The 19,173-nt window shown below is 39.8% G+C and overlaps 1 protein-coding gene across 1 annotated transcript in view; it reads left to right on the top strand.

Moving 5' to 3' along the window:
• The window catches only part of DGKH (diacylglycerol kinase eta), a 252,206-nt gene that overhangs the window by 219,048 nt on the left and 13,985 nt on the right, over positions 1-19,173 (top strand). Inside the window, 6 exon segments of the mRNA XM_084643173.1 lie at positions 1,287-1,394; positions 5,572-5,685; positions 5,972-6,106; positions 7,811-7,977; positions 15,124-15,229; positions 16,862-16,954. Of these exon segments, the coding sequence (XP_084499299.1) occupies positions 1,287-1,394; positions 5,572-5,685; positions 5,972-6,106; positions 7,811-7,977; positions 15,124-15,229; positions 16,862-16,954 (723 nt within the window).

Here is a 19,173-nt window from a genome sequence, read left to right as displayed (position 1 = left end):
TGTTTTTCTGTAAATTGTCAGAAGTAGACAATGCAGAGTACAGGGGAAATGGTGAAAGAAGTCTTTTCATCTTGGGATAGCAAATGGGCATGAACAGTTCAGGGCACTGAGGCAAATACAGAAGTGAAGCCAAGCATATAAGCACTAATTGGACTTTTGGTTAACTCCACCTTTCTCATTGTGCTTGTTCGTTAAATCCTTTCCCTCCATCTTTCACTGTTTGTCTGATTATATCCTAAGTATTTCAGAGTAGGAAACAGTCTTCTTGCATATTTAGGAAAGGATCTAGCATGCTTTGGATGCTAGATCCTAATAATAATAGTTTAGCAATACTATGAATACCTCTGCAGGGTGAGATTCTAATTATCCAGTGGGTTAATTATGCCTTTTTTGAAATAATGAGAGGGGAAGGTGGCAGCATCCAATGAAATCTCATGTTTAAAGTGAAATCTCACAATAAGTACTTTTTCTCATTTTTCATAGCAATTTTTTTCTAGATTTTATCCCAGAGTTAACAAGTAGATATGCTGCAATGGCTTCTGTCATTATGTGGTTGACAAATGGAATGCTACACTGTATTAGTTTATTTAAGAAAGTAGTATTTCTCTTTTTATATATTCTTACATAGCTTTTTACATTTTATTAACATTTTATACATTGTTTAAACATTAATTTAATAATTTTTCATTTTATATTTATGCTTATAATATTTTGTATGCTCATTTGACCTCTTTGCGCTGCAGTAGTATAGTTATTTTTCCAGTGATGAGATCTAAATTGCAACTAAAAGATGCTATCTGCTGTTGGTAGTATTTCTGGTTAGAAGAGAGTAGACATGCTGGACCATATGCACCAAGATCAGTCCTGCTAGTCCAGTATCCTGTCATTGGCAGCAGCCAGCTCCATATGCTTCAGGAGAAGATGCAAAAAACCTCCAAATTCCTAGTAGTTAGAGATTGACATATAAATGCGGGAAGTTACTGCTGGGAACTTGAGCAAATTTCTATGAAGGGACAGAGAGAGTTACCTTTTGACGCTGTTGCAGATATTTGTAGCTCAAATATTTTGTAGTGTAAGAAGAAAAATATTGATTAGTGTGTGAGGAATAGATTTATGTAGAGCTACTTCCCAGCCTAGGGAAAATAGACTCATATAGAGCTACTAATGCAATATTGACTTTAGCTTCCATTGCTGGCTCTGTTGAAATGCTTTGTGAATTAGAAATGGTTGATTACTTTATCAGGTCATTTGTTTTACATTCTCACATAGGTTTTTATGCATTACAGTGTGATGGACAATACATCCCCCTCCCCAGTCTTCAAGGCATAGCTGTGCTAAACATTCCAAGCTATGCTGGTGGGACTAATTTCTGGGGTGGAACCAAAGAGGATGATGTAAGTAACATTAAAGAAAAGTAACCCTTTGAAGCAAAATTTACAAAAAGCACTTTGTACTATTGTTGTTCTCATTTAATTGTAATAGTACTGGTATATAGTTTGGATAACTATCAGGAAGCTGTTGTTCTGTAAGGTGATTTCAGTTTAGAAATATGTGCGCTCTTGCATTAACTTTTTCCATTTTTACTGAAAATATGTCACTTTGATTTTCATTTATTTTTTCTTTCCTTTCCTTTCCCCTTAAAGTCACCAAAATTTCCAAATAGGGCTCAATACTCAAAGAATATATGGCTATAAAGATGAAATTTTTAGCCATGACTCGTTTTCAAACAATGATGAATGATAGCAATTCCTCTCCTCTTTTATGTACTAGTTTATGATCTGCTATAATCAAGGTTTCCCAGTGCACGCACTTTGTGTGCTATATCCAACAGAAAAGGAAGCTGGCCAGCTGCATCATTGCCACAGCTTATATCTTCATTTTACTCCTATTCTTTAAAAAGCTGTAGGTGGATTGGTGAATCTTAAAATGGGGACTGAGAATAAATTAACTAAGGAGAGGATTAAAAATTGTAGAATCCTTTAATTACCTTTTTCTGTGTCTATATCTTGTATATATTGTTGCCAGTAAGCTTATGGACTGATCCAAAATGGTCCTTTTTTTTTCTTGACAGACCTTATACTGCACAGACACTTCACTACATACGCTACTGTTTCACTGCTTTGAGGGTATGCCAGATGGGATTCTTACTGTTGAAGTGTACTTTATGCACAAAAGATCTAGTATGATTGCTGTGGGATTACCATAATTTTTAATTTCCTGATTTAGTGTGTGTGAAGTCTGAATCACAGCATTGCTTTGACATGGTTTTGTACATTTAATTATCATGTAAAATTAGATTTATTAGTAAGATTGTGTTTTAACATAGACTATCCCTTACATTTTCCCTGAAGTGCTTAACTTTCTTACTGTTCACAATCCCACACCCTTTTCCCCCACCCTTCTTCATCAAAAACATTATTTCATATTCTTTGGAGTCTTTTTCCTATTCATACTACATGTCTTTTGAGCATGGCAGTCAGCTCAAGCTGCATTTGAGTGAAGATATCAAGCATTTTGGTGGCCTCCATATTCACATTTGCAGCATGGAAGTTTCCCTAACATTCATCTAGGTTACGTTCGGGAATTTCTGCTTTTATCCCCAGAGGGTCGAGAAAGAGAGGAAACTGTTCTAGCAATCATATTTGTATGCAACACACATGTATGTTTGGGAGCAATATTTTTGCTACTCATAATCAAACGTCAAAAAGGTGACATTTATTCTGTGGGAGGTTAGGTGCACAACTCACTGCTCTTCGTGCTGTCTCAGGTGACTGATCAACAGAGCAATACTAGTTGTAGTCTTTGAGAGGTTGCTGGTTCTGCTTATCTGGACAGAAGAAAGTCATCATCTTGACAGCAATGTCTATTCCTAAAATATTGCTCAGTGAGCCTGGCGGGGTTTGCCACAACACTCTTACTGAATTTTGTATATGCGGAGTTATCCCAGGGAGTTTGTTAGTTTGGAAAGAACAGGGAGATTAGAAATAGAACCCAGGGGGAAAAAGGGGATATGCTAATCTTTGAATTTGATTTCTTAGAAGACTGTTATTTCTTTTTTGTTGTTGAAAAAAAGCATGCACAGAAATTCTATGCAAGTAAATTATACATGCAGAGAAACCAGAATATAACAACACCCATCCCTGCACTAAAGATAAAACACAAGCTAAATGGGCTTTTGTAAGCAAGCAAGGGGAATGGAATTCATCCCAACTTGTGAGTAGGCTGTAATCCAGTCCCTGGGAGGATGGAAAAGTGGTATCCTGGAGTAATTTCAGATCCACTGGTTACAAGCAAAGTTTAAACCTTCTAAATGCAGGGGCATGCCATCTGTGTTACACTATGCAGGCATTGAATGCCTCAGAATTCAAATATGGTCCAAAAAGTCAGGTGACACTGCATGGAGGATGCCATTTTGTGGAATGTCACTAAGAAGGCCTGGGGCTTAGATCAGTGTTTATGTCACACTCCCCTTCAGTACCAGGCCCAAGCTTGGGAACCTAATGATCCAACCAGCAGACCACATTCAGTGATGAGTTCTGGTCATGTGCTACCTGAGGCATGTTGTGCTTATGCTAAGAAGGAGACTAAAAAGGCATGCAAGCACAGAATTGAATACCCAACATTTTCATGGGTATTTGCCATTATGTAAGTAAAGAAGGGAACATCTCTCTTTGCATGACTCAGTGAGTCAATAATTATTAATGAGACATCATGCCTTGGTACATTTCTGGCAGATCATTAGATTAACTGCGCTGTAGAGGTTTTAACAAACTGTACTTTTGGCCCTATCAGCTTTTCATCAACAAAAAGAACGTATGGAGTAAAACAACATAAACAACCAATACAATGCCTACAAATCTCACAAGACAAGCCGGAAACACCTAGCAGCCTGTATCCTGGATTTGACAGCTGCTTTCAACTACCTAAAAGGGGGTTCCAAAGATGATGGATATAGACTGTTCTCAGTGGTAGCAGATGATAGAACGAGAAGTAGTGGTCTCAAGTTGCAGTGGGGGAGTTTTAGGTTGGATATTAGGAAAAACTTTTTCACTAGGAGGGTGGTGAAACACTGGAATGGGTTACCTAGGGAGGTGGTGGAATCTCCTTCCTTAGAGGTTTCTAAAGTCAGGCTTGACAAAGCCTGGCTGGGATGATTTAGTTGAGGATTGGTCCTGCTTTGAGCAGGGGATTGGACTAGATGACCTCCTGAGGTCCCTTCCAACCCTGTCATTCTATGATCCAGTTTGGAACTTTTGTACAAGTTCGCACTGATCTTCAGTTGGATAAGCAATGGACAATTTATCTAGTCACCACCTATCAATTTAAATTTAAAAGGGAAAAAACAGAAACAAGACAGACTCATCCAGTTAAAGAGGAATCCAAAAAATTCACCAAATTAGTAAGTGTTAAAAAACATAAACAAAGTATCACATTAAATTATTCAGTATCTCCAAAAGATTGTTTCTTCAGTTAATTCATCGTATTTAATATCTGAATTTTTCTTTTAAAAAGTGGTAGGCTGGTCTGAATCATAGAGAAGAAAAGTTAAACCATCATAGATAATTGTTCCATGCTTTGAAACAGCATAATCATTTCATCTCTGCTTTTTAAAGAATAATTTCAGGGATGAAAGAAATGCTTTCATTTTTTTCTTAAAGGCAAATAAGCTGAAGCTGGATATATCAAAAGTTACTTGAAATAGAAAAGGAAGGAGAAGCACCTGGGAAAGAATAATCTTTTTGTTCTATTTCGTGTAAGACATTTGCATGCTCTTGATGATGAGGGTCATATAATATCCTAGAGAGAGAGAGACTTTATTTTAGGGAACTGCCAAGCTAACTTACAAAATCTGCTTTCAATGTTAGGTCCTGGTCCTGCAAACGCTTACTCATGTGCTTAACTTTTATGCTCTGTGATTAGTCCAATTGAAGTCAACGGACACATACTTAAATACATGCTGGATTGGGGCATTATTCTGATACAAAAACAGAATGTTCAAGTAAAGTTTTCATTATTAAAACAGGTGAATTTTATGCTATAAAATGAGATTCTTCTTCAGCATTAAATGAAGTGGCATTGACACTTCATTTACTCGTATAGATTTTGAAGATGGTCTAAAGAGAATTCTGGACAAAGAAAGATAAACACTTTTGAGCTCTGTTAAAGTAAATAAATGTCCTTCTTAATTACTCTTGGACTTCAGAAATATTGACCAGGTGAAGATTAGCGTAGTAATGTTTGCCACATTAATCTTCAGTTGACTAACACTTCATTTAAACCTGCCATTTAAAACCTGTGCATTTAAACCTGCCACCAACCCTATATATGGATAATATACTGTGGCCATTATAATCACCCTTGTTATGACAGTCCTTTGCTGTGTTCAAGTGATGGTATAATTTATATATACTTGAATCTAGAATTTTATTTTTCAAATACATTAGTTCTACTATTTAAATACCTAACGTGTGTTTGGAATTGCATCAGACACAAAAGGAGACAGAATCCCTGCACTGTGTAGATTGCAGTAAGAGTTTAGAGTCTAATATTGATATTTTCTTTTCCTCTCAGATATTTGGAGCACCATCATTTGATGACAAAATCTTAGAAGTTGTTGCGGTATTTGGCAGCATGCAGATGGCAGTTTCAAGAGTCATCAAATTGCAGCACCACAGAATAGCTCAGGTATGTGTCTTGTTGGAAAGCAACCAAGATAGCTGGCATGCTGGGAGGCTGCAGAGAAAAGAGGTAGTCTAGACAACTACTGCATTATACATTAATAAAATGTTGACTTTGTTTTAATTGTAACGGGTAACAAGTCATCATAAATGATTAATGAAATACAACAGTGTTTCACCCTCAAGACAAACCTGGATAGAAGCCACAGCTCCTAACAACCAGTCTAATGCAGGTGGACTGTCAATTTCATTAATATATTACTCTGTGAAATAACATGTTTACTCTCTTTCAGTGTCGGTCAGTAAAGATCACCATACTTGGAGATGAAGGGGTTCCAGTGCAAGTAGACGGAGAGGCATGGATCCAGCCTCCAGGAGTTATTAAAATTGTGCATAAAAACAGAGCTCAGATGCTAACACGAGACAGAGTAAGTTACAGAAAGCATTTTATCTTTTATATGGGATGCTTCATTAGTGCCATTATTATAACAACTTGGTTCAGTTATAAAAAGAGAAAATAGCTTATGAAATAATAAATAAAAGGTTGGTACAGATATGTTCTTGTACACAAATAGCTTAACTCTCATCTTTTTTTGATAAGATGAAATCCTCAAACTTCCAGGAGGAAACGTTCTGATTATCTGTCTTTGCCTGTAGTACTATGTATACTTTTGTATAAACATAAAAGAGAATTAGTGACTATAATGTACTTTCTCTTTCAGACACTAGCTTTGTACTTTATCATGGAAGTTTTAGTTGGAGTTGGAGTTGAAGTTTTAAATTGGAAGCTTTAGTTGCAATTACGTACGTAGTAAGGTATACAACGTGCCTCCTTCATGACTGCCACAGCAAGATTGCATGCCCTGCCAAATAGTAACAGAACCTATTTCAAACCAGTTCGCCTCTTGGGGGCATGTGCGCTATTCTAGCACTCTAGAATCAAGGGTGTAAACCAGAGGTGGGCAAACTTTCTGGCTCAGGGGCCACATCTGCGTGGGGAAATTGTATGTAGGGCCCTGAATGTAGGACTGGGAAGGGGTTTGAGGTGTAGGAGGCAGTGCGGGGTGCAGCAGGGGTCTCAGGCAGGGGGTTGGGTGCAGGAGGGGGTGCGGAGTGTGGGAGGGGTCTCAGGCAGGGGGTTGGGGTGCAGGAAGGTTTCAGGGTGCAGGCTCTGGCCCAGCACCGTTTACCTCGAGCGGCTCCGGGGTGGCAGAAGCACGCAGTGGGGCTAAGGCAAGCTCCCTGTCTGCCCTGGCCCCACTCCACTCCTGGAAGTGGCCAGCATGTCCGGCAGTGGCTCGTGGGGTGGGGTAGGCGGCTCTGCTGTGTGCTGCCCTCGCCTATAGGTACCAACCCTGAAGCTCCCATTGGCCACGGTTCCCCATTCCCGGCCAATGGGAGCTGCGGGGGGCGGTGCCTGCAGGCAAGGGCAGCACATGGAGACCTCCCGCCCTCCTCCCCACCCCCCAGGGGCTGCAGGGACATGGTGCGGCCCCTTCCGGGAGCCACGCAGGGCTAGGGCAGGCAGGGAGCCTGCCTTAGTCCCGCTGCGCCACAGGGCTAGCAATCCTGCAGGACGGATTGAAAGCCCTGACGGGCTGAATCCAGCCCGTAGGACGTAGTTTGCCCTCCCCGGGGTAAACACTCTCAACTTCCCCATAGTTCCTCAGTCCGTTGGCCTGAGTGGATGCTAAATTCAGTCCTCTCCCTGCATCATGGCTTGTGTTATGGTAGCTGTTTTGTTGTTTAAAGAAAGTTTGTTAGGGCATTTTTTTTTCCTTGTTTTCATGTTTGGACTCTGCATGACTGTTAGATTCCCACTGTGCTCAGCAGAAGGTTCAGAACATCTTGTCCTGACAAAGTATGCCTACAGTAATGTGTTCATGTAAATGTGTCTCTAACTAACAGCATATTTTACAGAGGACAGGGAGAGAGAGGTTACTCACAGAAGTAACTGTTGTTCTTTGAATTTAGTTTTAAAGTACTTTAGTTTTAAAGTAATTTCAAACACCATTTATATTGTGGAGTATTTGTAATATTTATGTAAAATGATGTACCAATCTGTGTGCCTAATAAGCTTAATTAAAAAACTGCAAGTACTGTCAGCTAATGTAGCATACCATTTTCATCAGGCTTTTGAAAATACCCTAAAGTCTTGGGAAGACAAACAGAAGTATGATTCCTGCAAACCTGTCCTCCGATCTCACTTGTACCCTCAACAGGCTGTTGAGTTGGCTACGGAAGAAGAAGTTGCACAGATCCAGCTGTGTTCACAAGCCGCAGAAGAACTTATTACCAGGTACAGTAGAACAAATGGGTTTAATGGAATAGTAGCATACTCCCCACGGTAAAATTATGTATAAAACTGAGGGTATTTCTATATTCTGACTGAAGATTTATTATCACAGTATCAGTATTTTTAAAAGTCTATTTTATATAGTATAGCACAGTGGTTTTCAAAGCCGGTCTGCCGCTTGTTCAGAGAGAGCCTCTGGTGGGCCGGGCCGCTTTGTTTACCTGCTGCGTCCGCAGGTTCGGCCTATCGCGCCTCCCACTGGCTGAAGTTCGCCGCTCCAGGCCAGTGGGGCCTGTGGAAAGTGATGCGGGCCAAGGGATGTGCTGGCCGCCCTTCCCGCAGCCCCCATTGGCCTGGAGCGGCAAATCGCAGCCAGTGGGAGCCGTGATCGGCTGAACCTGCAGACGCGGCCGGTAAACAAACGAGCCCGGCCCGCCAGGGGCTTTCCCTGAACAAGTGGCGGACCATCTTTGAGAACCACTGCTATAGCAGATCAGCAAATATTGTTTTCTCCCATGAAAATTTTTGACTTTGTGTTGATAAATCAAACATTTTCTGCCAAAAACTGAATGTTTTCAGTGTTTGTCCAGAGAGTTTTTGATGAAAACTCAGCAGTTTTGCAGAAAGCAGACACGTTTCAGAAAAATACTAGTGTAGTCGAAAATATAATTTTATGTCAAAAAACAATTTTGACCAAAAATTGTTAATTTGGGCCTGTTGCATACATAAAACAATACACACTTATTTTATTTTCTGATAATCAAAGTAGGTTTAGCCATATAACTTCTTCTTCAAATATCACTGTTTTAAACTCATAGCTGTACCATTTCTCAGAGATAGAAAGTACAATAAAAAGTGGTACTCATCTCTTTTCTTTCTTTGGACTAGATGACATCATAAGAACATAGCTTTAATATACAAACCCAATAGTTATCTAGTGGGTAACTGTGTTAAAATTAATGAGAGAGAGGTAACAAGTGATGGTTGATTTTCTTTTTTGGTGGTTTGAGTTCTGTAGTTTCCGCATCATAGCGTTGCTCTTTTAAGACTTCTAAAAGCATGCTCCACACCTTGTCCCTCTCAGATTTTAGATGCACTTCAGATTCTTAAACCTTGGGTTGAGTGCTATAGCTATTTTTAGAAATCTCACATCGGTACCTTTTTTGCGTTTTGTCAAACCTGCTGTGAAAGTGTTCTTAAAACGAACATGTGATAGGTCATCATCCGAGATTGCTATAACATGAAATATATGCAGAATGCAGGTAAAACCGAGCAGGAGACATACAGTTCTCCCCTCAAGGAGTACAGTCACACATTTCATTGTTATTTTTAACAAGCATCATCACATGGAAGCATGTCCTCTGGAATGGTGGCCGAAGCATGGAAGGGGCAAACGACATATGTGGCATGTAAATACCTTGCAACATCGGCTACAAAAGTGCCATGCAAATGCCTGTTCTCACTTTCAGGTGACATTGTAAATAAGAAGCAGGCAGCAGTATCTCCCGTCAATGTAAACAAACTTGTTTGTCTTAGAGATTGGCAGAATAAGAAGTAGGACTGACAGGTTTCAGAGTAACAGCCGTGTTAGTCTGTATTCGCAAAAAGAAAAGGAGTACTTGTGGCACCTTAGAGACTAACCAATTTATTTGAACATTAGCTTTCGTGAGCTACAGCGTATTTTCCACAGTATGCATCCGACGAAGTGAGCTGTCGCTCACGAAAGCTTACGCTCAAATAAATTGGTTAGTCTCTAAGGTGCCACAAGTACTCCTTTTCTTTTTAAGTAGGACTGAGTGGACTTGTAGGCTCTAAAGTTTTACACTGTTTTGTTTTTAAGTGCAGTTATGTAACCAAAAAAAAAATCTGCAATTATAAGTTACACTTTCACGATAAAGAGACTGCACTTCCGCACTTGTATGAAGTGAATTGAAAAATACTATTTCTTTTGTTTATCCTTTTTTCAGTGCATATATTTGTAATAACAAATATTAATATAAAGTGAGAACTGTGCACCTTGTATTCTGTGTTATAATTGAAATCAATATTGAAAATGTGAAAAACATCCAAAAATATTTAATAAATTTCAATTATTTAAAAATATTTAATAAATTTCAAAATTTCAATTGGTTTTCTATTGTTATAAGTGCGATTAATCACAATTAATTTTTTTAACCGTGATTACTTTTTTTAGTTAATCTCATGAGTTAACTGCGATTAATTGACAGCCCTAAGAATAAGTGATACATTAAAGTTAAAAATATACTATTGTTACTGGATTGAATTGGAGGTCACCAAAATGTTACATTTAAACCCAAAACACATCCTAACTGTGCATGTGAGAAATGTATAAAAATAAACACATACAGTGCATACGTGGAGGTGACATCCATGTGATAAACAGAACAATACATTAAACACATGCAAATAACCACCTCGTCTTAAAAAATCCACGATTTAAAAGAAAATCCACAAGCCGCAGAAAAGTTTCTTCCTTCTCCCCTCAGATGTGGAATTTCCCCCCGAAATTATGCCTGTCCTGGGAAAGAATTCAATCCTGAGCCAGTAACAGCCTCTTAGTGTGATCTCTGAATCTATGAACAGTTCTTCTGTGCATAAAATACAAAGGGTTTTAATCTCTGATATCTTGCGGCTCCTCATGTGTTCAATCCTTAACCTTAGACATGGGTGTTCAATCCTTAACATTTTTTCTCAGGCTTTTCCTCCATCCTTCCATCTGCCAAACTTTTATCTCTAATGACTCCTATTCCTTACCCCAACACAAAAAATTTTGTGTTCCCCAATCACCCAATTATTTGCATTAATGAAAATGCACAGCACAGTTTCTGCTTTTATAAACAATTTTTTAACATAAGCACAGTCTTAACTCTTAAACTACTGAACAATTAAATATTTGCAGGAACAAAGTCTAAGCAAGTCTAATTGTCCGATAGACCCTTCTTACCTTTTTGTTTACATATTCATTGTTATGAGAGTTCACATTCTGCTACAAGTCCCAAGGATCTCTTGACTGTTGATCAGTTGAAGTTTTGCCCTTTAGGGGCTCATCTGTGGCTAAGTGTATGTCTTCACTACCCACCGGATCCGCGGGCAGCGATCGATCCAGCAGGGATTGATTTATCCCGTCTAGTCTAGATGCGATAAATCGACTCCCGAGCACTCTCCCATCGACTCCTGTACTCCAGCGCCGCAAGAGGTGCAGGCAGAGTAGACTCACCGTGGTGGAGACACCACAGTAAGTTGATCTAAGTACGTCGACTTCAGCTACATTATTCACGTAGCTGAAGTTGCGTAATTTAGATAGATTCCCCCACCCCACCCCCCAGCGTAGACCAGGGCTTAATCTGCTGAAATCTTTTCTTCGCAAGAACAGTGAAGAATTTCTAGTGGTTTGTATCATTTCAGCAAGGCTTTGCTGTTCCTTTCCCCATTCCAAATGAGCATAAAGTTCCAAATCAGTTACAAGCTGGAATGACTTGTTTCAGCTATTAATTTGAAAACTCCAAGCTGTATGAAACCAGTGTTGTATCCAGCGACATACTAAAGAAATCCACTTTGAATTTAAATTTTGGCTCATACGCTTTCCCATCCTTCTATTCATAATCAAACACAAACTAATCCCTTTTTGCTTTCTTGTCTCAGGAATTCAAATGATGCATCCAATTCTTTTGCCTTCTCAGGGCTCGTCTCCTTGGGGCCACTGAGGAAAATTTATCTGAATTAACTAAAGGTGTGAATTTAAAGTAAATTAGTTAAACTGTATTAAAACATGGTGTGGATGCTCTTATTCAAAATGAAAGTGGCCTTAATTTGGTTCGGTGTAATTCACTTTGGAAGTGAATTAAGCTAAATTGAATTAAGGACACTTTAGTAAGAGTATCCACATGGATTTAATGTGGTTTAACTAATCCACATTAAAAGTTAATTAAGATTAACGTTCTGAGTGTCCCCAAGTAGACAAGCCCTCAGTGTCGCGCTCCAAATCATTTCCTCTATGTGGCAGAGGAATTCCATCCATTGAATCATTCTACATCAACCAAGGTACACAAGAGCCACACTTTATTTAGAAGTGTGGTAATGTCAGTTTGGAGTTCAAATTCTGTTGGTTTCAATATTTTCCAAATCTTGAGTAATGCATCCAAAAAATTATTTTTGGCTGTTAGGGATATGCCTACCCGGAACTGATTCTGCTCTCCCACTCACCCCAGAAACCGTTTCCCCCTAAAATGCAAAAAAAATTTAAGAAGGTGAAAATTCAGTTTTCACAGAAGTACCCCACTTTTTCAAAGAAAAGTATGTTTTTATTGAGTCACAAACATTTTTAAAAGCCACCAGCAAAGCTTATAAAACATTTTAATCCCCCAAATCACCACTCATCTTTTTCCAGGCAACTTGCAAAGCTCTTTTATTTTTACATGAGACACCCCTTGAAAAACAGCAAAAAGGCCCACTAAGAATTCCTTATGCTTTTTTTTTAAATAAAGGCCCTATGCTTTCAAAGAAGCAAATGTTTGTTTTTATAAAAGTATTTGTTTTGCGTGTACTGCAAGCAAAGCCACTCACTCATTTTTAAGTCAGTTTACTGAATGTTTCAGAGAAACATGGAACACAGATTGGAAGGGATCTCCTAGGTAATCAAGTCCAGTCCCTTGCTATCACAGCATGCCATCATACAATCTCATCCATAAATTTATCAAGCTCCATCTTAAAACTTCACTTCTTTGTTGGTTAGAAACCTTCTTCTAATTTCCAGCCTAAATTTATTCATGGCCCATTTGTTCTTGTGCCAATGTTCTCCCTTAGTTTAAATAGCTCTTCTTCCTCCCTGGTGTTTACCCTACTGATGTATTTATAAGGAGCAGTCATATCCCCCCTCAGCCTTCATTTTGCTAGACCAAACAAGCTATGCTCTTTTAGTCTCCTCTCTTAATTAGGCTTTCTATTCCCCTGATCAACCAAGTAGCTCTGTGCTGCTCCTGTTCCAGTTTCAATTTATCTTTCTTGAGCATGGATGATCAGAATTGTACACTATATTCCAAATGAAGTCTTAGAAGTGCCTTATACGATAGCCTTAATAATTCCCTATCTCTACTAGAAATACCTCATCTGAATCATCCTAGATAGCATTTGCCTTTTTTATGTCTACATCACTTTGCTGGCTCCTAGTCATGTCTGATTGACAAATACACCCAGGTCTTTCTTTCTTTCTCTTCTTTCATTTCCCACTGCTGAGCCACCAGCTTGTAGCAGAAATTCTTGTTCTTATTTCATTACCTTTCACTGGCTGTTTTCACTGCTTCAGCCTTGTCGTACCCCTCCTGCATTTTCACTGGCTTTCTGTGTTGTAGGAAGAACTCTTGCCTAGAAAGGTGTAGAGAATATCTCTGAGTTCAGCACATGACTCCCCACAGACAGACCCCTGTGTTTCCAGTCCCTTCTTCATACTCCCCTCTGTTCCCCACAATGTGCACTGAGGACAGATGTCAGGCAATGTCCCTGCAGCTTCATCATTATTCCTTCCCTGGCATACAATGTGATGATGGTGGCCCCACCCTTCTCTCCATTTGCTGGGAGCTAGGCTGCTGCTTGGAGAAGCAGTCTGAAGACCTGACATCTCGGTCTTAGAGCCACCATTTTGCTGCTGCTGATAGGAAGCACAAAATAACTTTGTGAAAATATGTGGCAGTTGTAAAGCACTGTTCAACTGTAAATCACCATATGCTTTACAAAGATGAGCAGCATCCTCTCCATTTTTCAGTTGGAAACTGAGGTACAGAAAAATAAGTGACTTGCACAAGGGCACACTCTGAGTCAAGTGATGGAGCTGGGAATAGAGTCCTTGTCCTCCTTACTTTGTCCGCTGCATCATGCTAAATCCTTTTAGAGCTGTGGTCCTAAATCAGACAGCCTCCAGCAACTTAAGGACACCTTCATGCTAAAATATTCCAGCACCCTCTCAAAATACTAACACAGATCAGCTTTTTGGTGGTCTTATATTTTAAATAAAAAATGTTTTATCACACACATGCAGACACACACACCGTTTTCAGACCTTCATAATTTTAGAACAGGGATTGTCTTCAAACTTGGATTGCTTTTCCTGGCTCAGCAATGTCTAGGATAGCACCACATTTGATGTTTCTAACTAGCGCCATCTGAGTTGTGTGAGCGCAAAATTTCAGTTGCAACAGGTGTGTGTGGAATTTTTACCCTCCCTCCTGTCAACCCATCAATCTCAACCTGAAAAATCGCCGAACCAGTCTTGTATATGTTTTTTAAACACTCACCTTTGGGCAGAGACAAACATAGATATTTTCAGTTTAAAAAATGTTTTTGAGACCATTATGAACAAGTGAAAATACCAGTTTACAGTGGACTGTATTATGGTGCTCACTGTCACAAATGCTATAATATAGAAATCATTTCATGCACCAGACACTGCAACTGTTTAACTGAACAAGTTTAGGACAGGAATTATAGAACAGCATATTCAGTTTAAATTGCAGGGATGATTCAGGTAGGCAGAAAGGGGGAATTTATGTAGGCATAATGAAATATAATTATCCAAAATGAAATGTAGCCAGGTCACAGGTTAATACCTTTACTGTTGTAAAAAATTGTACTTAGATTGTAAGTTGCACTAGAATTTTAATGATCACAAGTGGTCAAGTTCAGTTTTATGTTGCATGTATTATTACGCATCACTAACAGGGTATACAGACTGTCACATGACACCACCATAATAATTCTCTTCAGAATGTGTTTCCAGTATGAATTATGTGAATGAATATTCCTGGTTTAATCAGTATAATCTATATGTACCCATTGCTGGTCGGATGACATGCCAGTTAAGACAATAAACGTTCCTCAAGCCCTCATATCAGAGCAGATCTTCTGTCTTAAGAATGTCATTTAGACAAGAGAGAAAAGTTATTTGTTGTCTAAGGTGATACTTATATTTAAGCTTTAGATACAAAGCAATATGCTTAGTACAGCTGGTACAGCTTGTGTAAATGTTCTGTGAAATATTTCTTTTCCATCCGCCAATGTTTTTTAATTTCAATCACATTTTAACTGGATGTAAAAGAAAGTGGCAAAGTACCTTTCCTGTTTTTCATATTTTTGTAGAATCTGTGAAGCCGCAAAAATACACAACCTGTTGGAACAGGAGCTGGCTCATGCTGTCAATGCGTGTTCACATGCATTAAATAAAGCCAATCCAAGGTTTCCTGAGGTAAAGGAACAACAGAGCCTTATTTAATTATAAATCAACTGTAGCCCCTGTGTGCAGAAGTGTTTCTGGAGACACCGGAGTAGTCCTATAGTCCCAGTCACCATTTTCCAATGGCTAATATGTTAACTGCTGAGGTTACTGATATGCAAGGCTCCTGATCCTGCAAACGTGCTTAACTTTAAGAGTGTGACATAGGCACAACCACCCAATGGGATGGGGAGGAAACCAGCAATGCCTTTTCTCCTGCCCCTGCAGCAGCAGCCTCAGCGCCCCCTTCTTACGCTTGTTGGGCCACTTAATAGCTGATGGGCTCTGCTAAGACTCTACTGCAGTGAGTTTGAAAGGCCGAGGCAGCACCAGCAGGGGCAACCAAAGGGAAGAGGAAGGGGGAGAAAGACTCCCTTCCCCGCAGACCTGGAGCACATTGGAAGAGGTAGAGCAGGGGTCGGCAACCTGCGGCACGCAAGCTGATTTCTAGTGGCCAGTGGACGGAACCCCAGACTGGCAACGGGCTGAGCGGCTCAGTGGGCTGCCAGTCTGGGGTTCTGTCGGGGGGGGGCCCCCTGTAAATGTAAAATTTATTACTGGAACGCGGAACCTTAAATTAATAAGACTTGGCACGCCACTTCTCAAAGGTTGCTGACCCCCTGAGGTAGAGGGTACTTGACAGCTCCTACTGGGGAGGAGGAAGGTACTGCTGGGTAGAAAAACATTCCCTTTTGTGGCGACTGGACCTAAGTGGGAGTGGGACATTACGTATATTGGAAATAGGGGTGTGTGTGAACGGGGCAAAGGAAGATACAGGGACAAGGCAGAGCATCGCATTAAGGGCATGACTCGGAGTGTTGGGAGATGGACAAAGAACTACACCCAAGTACAGTCACGTGGGCACACTCACACAGATGCGCACACACACCTTAATGGAGGACATGGTGCTAATGGGAGAATTTCAGCAGGAGCAGAACTGAGCTCCTTCTCTCCTAGCCCAACCCCCACAATTTGAGCTTTTGCAAGATCTGTGCACTAATCTGATTTCATGGACATGAGTTTGTCAGTCTAATTTTGTCTAACCTAACCTAATCTATTTAAGCCCTCATCACCATAGTAACTATGCAGGCTAACCACTGCTTGTTAAAGTGTGGCAGCTTGCCTCCCTCAAGGGTGATGTGAACAACCCTCATTAACAATCCTTGTTAATAAAAGGCCCAGAGTTTCTCTAGTGGCCCTTAACCAGTCATAAAGAACATGCGGCTTGTCACTTGGTGCTCTAGTACATCTGAGACCTCAGTAAACCGAGTCAGGTGAAAACCAGCCAGCAAAGATACAGTACATTTCCCCCCGCCATTCCATTCTGGATGCTTACATAAACTAATACAGTCTGTTCTGCCCCTAAATAAACAGGTGAAATTCCCACAAGCTTCAGTGGTAGTTATACAGATGCATCTGAGATCAGATTTTGGCCTATGTACATTGCTCTATATCTTATTCCCTTTGGTCTGGTAGAATAAACTTGTCAAGCAGAGTGAATCAAGCTGGTTCCTTTCGGAAAAACTGCCTAAGGTTGGGATTGTAAACTCAATGTACTTGTGCTCACAGTTTAACTTATTTGACTGTTCTGCTTCTATTCCCCAGAGTCTTACCAGAAATACTGCCATTGAAATAGCTGTCAATGTGAAGGCACTACATAATGAAACTGAATCTCTACTAGTAGGAAGGGTTCCTTTGGTAAGAAGATAAAATAAATGTTTAATCTGTTTACTCATAAACATCTTGTGTAACTTGTCACTGTGTAAGTCATGCTTCTCTAAAGGAGCACCATAGGGTTATAGTGCAATGAAATACTATACCTCAGAACCTTTAAAAGGCTGGATCAGAGGATTTTATACTACACCTATTATCTGAGTTGAAATGGGTTATGAATTGTTCTCCTAGATCTCCATTCACCTGCAGCATGGCAGGCATTAGTTTCTCTTCCTAAACCCTTGTTAATTGGTGAGTGTCCAGTAGAGTTTTGTTGGCATTGAAAGTCATTGTATCTCTTCCCTTGGTTGCTTGTGTGTGGATCTAAAAGTAGTAAAGTTCTTCAATAATAACACATTGTGCTCTGGACATACAGCTAGAAATTGGTACATTTGATAGGGTTCCTCATGCTTTTCTATCAGTTGATACACTAAGTAGGAATGGTTGTGTCTGTTCCATGCCTTTAGTCTTCAGATTCAGGAGAAAATTTATTAATATTTTATTAATTACCCTAAGTGTGTGATAATTACAAATGGATATTGATTGGAATATTTTCCTGTAGAGGGACTTGGGTCTGAAAGGCATGATATTAAGATAAAGACCCTTTCACATCCTAAATAAATGGTACAAATCCACTCTATTTCCATAGTGACTAAAAGTCATTGCCATCTGAAGACTCCGTCAGCAGTTCACTTCTAGAAGTATTAACATGTTAGGCACATGCTCTGTTTTATTTAACTTTAGGAAGGAAACAAAGCTCTTTAGATAAATTTATCAAATATAGGGGAAGAAATCTGCTGAGATTTCAAATTCCTGTATGTTAATGTGAAGGCAAGAATGCAATATTTGGATTTAAAAATGTTTGGGGTAAGGAATTTCGTCGAACAGTCTTCAGATGATGATTGGGATGCTATACTAAAAGTGGTGTAATGTGTCAAGGGATGATAGGACCTGATTAAATTAGGAAATCATACACACTGACACCCCTCATTTTTCAGCCAATAGAGGGAGCAACCTTACTCTTACAGTATCTGTGCCAAACCATTTTTTTTAAACAAGGCTGTTATCTGATATCAATATATCTTCTGTGTCAGTCCGCATGTTGACTTTAGAGATACCCAGAACTCTCATTTGTGAATCAGCAGTAAAACTTAGTCTTGGACTGTCTTGTTGGCTTGTACTTCCATCAGTGCTGAAACAACATGTAGGTTGGGCCGACCCATGGAGATGATGGATACAGCTGAAACGTTTGGTGTTACTTAAACTGCCAGTCACGCACCATACTCCAGTTTAACCGTCTCCCCTGACAAAGAAGCAGATCTCTTAATTTGCTCCTTCCTTATTTTTACCTCTTTTCATCTCTCCATTCCTTCCACACTCCCCTTTTCTGCTCCCAGTGCTCCTGACAGCCATGCAGTTGATGCCATCATTGCCTGTACTGCCTGTTGATCTTTTTTGGGAAGGGGAGGAGGCAGCTGGGGTTGTCTCCACCAGTGTTGCTCCTTCCATCTCAAACTTCTCATCTCCCTACTAAGAAGATCTAATTGACAAGTCCGACTCTAATTCGCTGGGCTAATCTTTCCATTAGAAACAGTGAGGTTCTAAGACTTCATGGTCTGTTCGACATGCAGAGAAGAGATCTTGCACTAAATTGGTCAATTCTCTTATCTCTGCTGGAGTTTCAACATTGATTTCAGTGGGAGCAGGATCAAGCCCTTAGTGCACTTTCTCACCATAAGTTCAGAATTAATTGATTTTCCACTGCCAAAATGTAATTCTCTGAGGCTCTTTGTGAGACCGTAGATAGGTGCCATCTGAGGAAACACATACCATTTGGACTGGTCCACTTCTTTCATCTTCCCCTGAGAAGAATAAATCAAAAACAGAATAATCCAGAAAATGAAAACATTCTAAAGTGATGTCTTCCTCAGTGGAAAGAGAGAGGCTTCGTTGTTATCTATGCCCACACTCCAAACCTCTCCCAAACACCACTGTGCAGCTCAGAGAACCTCAAGCAGCCTGAGGGGGCGAAAATTAAGGTTGCTGTGACTCTTGTATTTTCTCCATAAATCTTAGAAACTTCTTTAAAATATTCCCTTTAAAAAATCCCATAACAAGGGAAAACTAAGATTTCCAATCCCATTACACTACAGTAACATCTTACAAGAGAAGATCTCTCACTAGAAAAAAATGTTAACATACAC

Source organism: Lepidochelys olivacea (genome assembly GCF_965140295.1).
Source record: "Lepidochelys olivacea isolate rLepOli2 genome assembly, chromosome: 1".
Classification (NCBI taxonomy): domain Eukaryota; kingdom Metazoa; phylum Chordata; order Testudines; family Cheloniidae; genus Lepidochelys; species Lepidochelys olivacea.
This window is presented reverse-complemented; position numbering and strand designations above follow the sequence as displayed.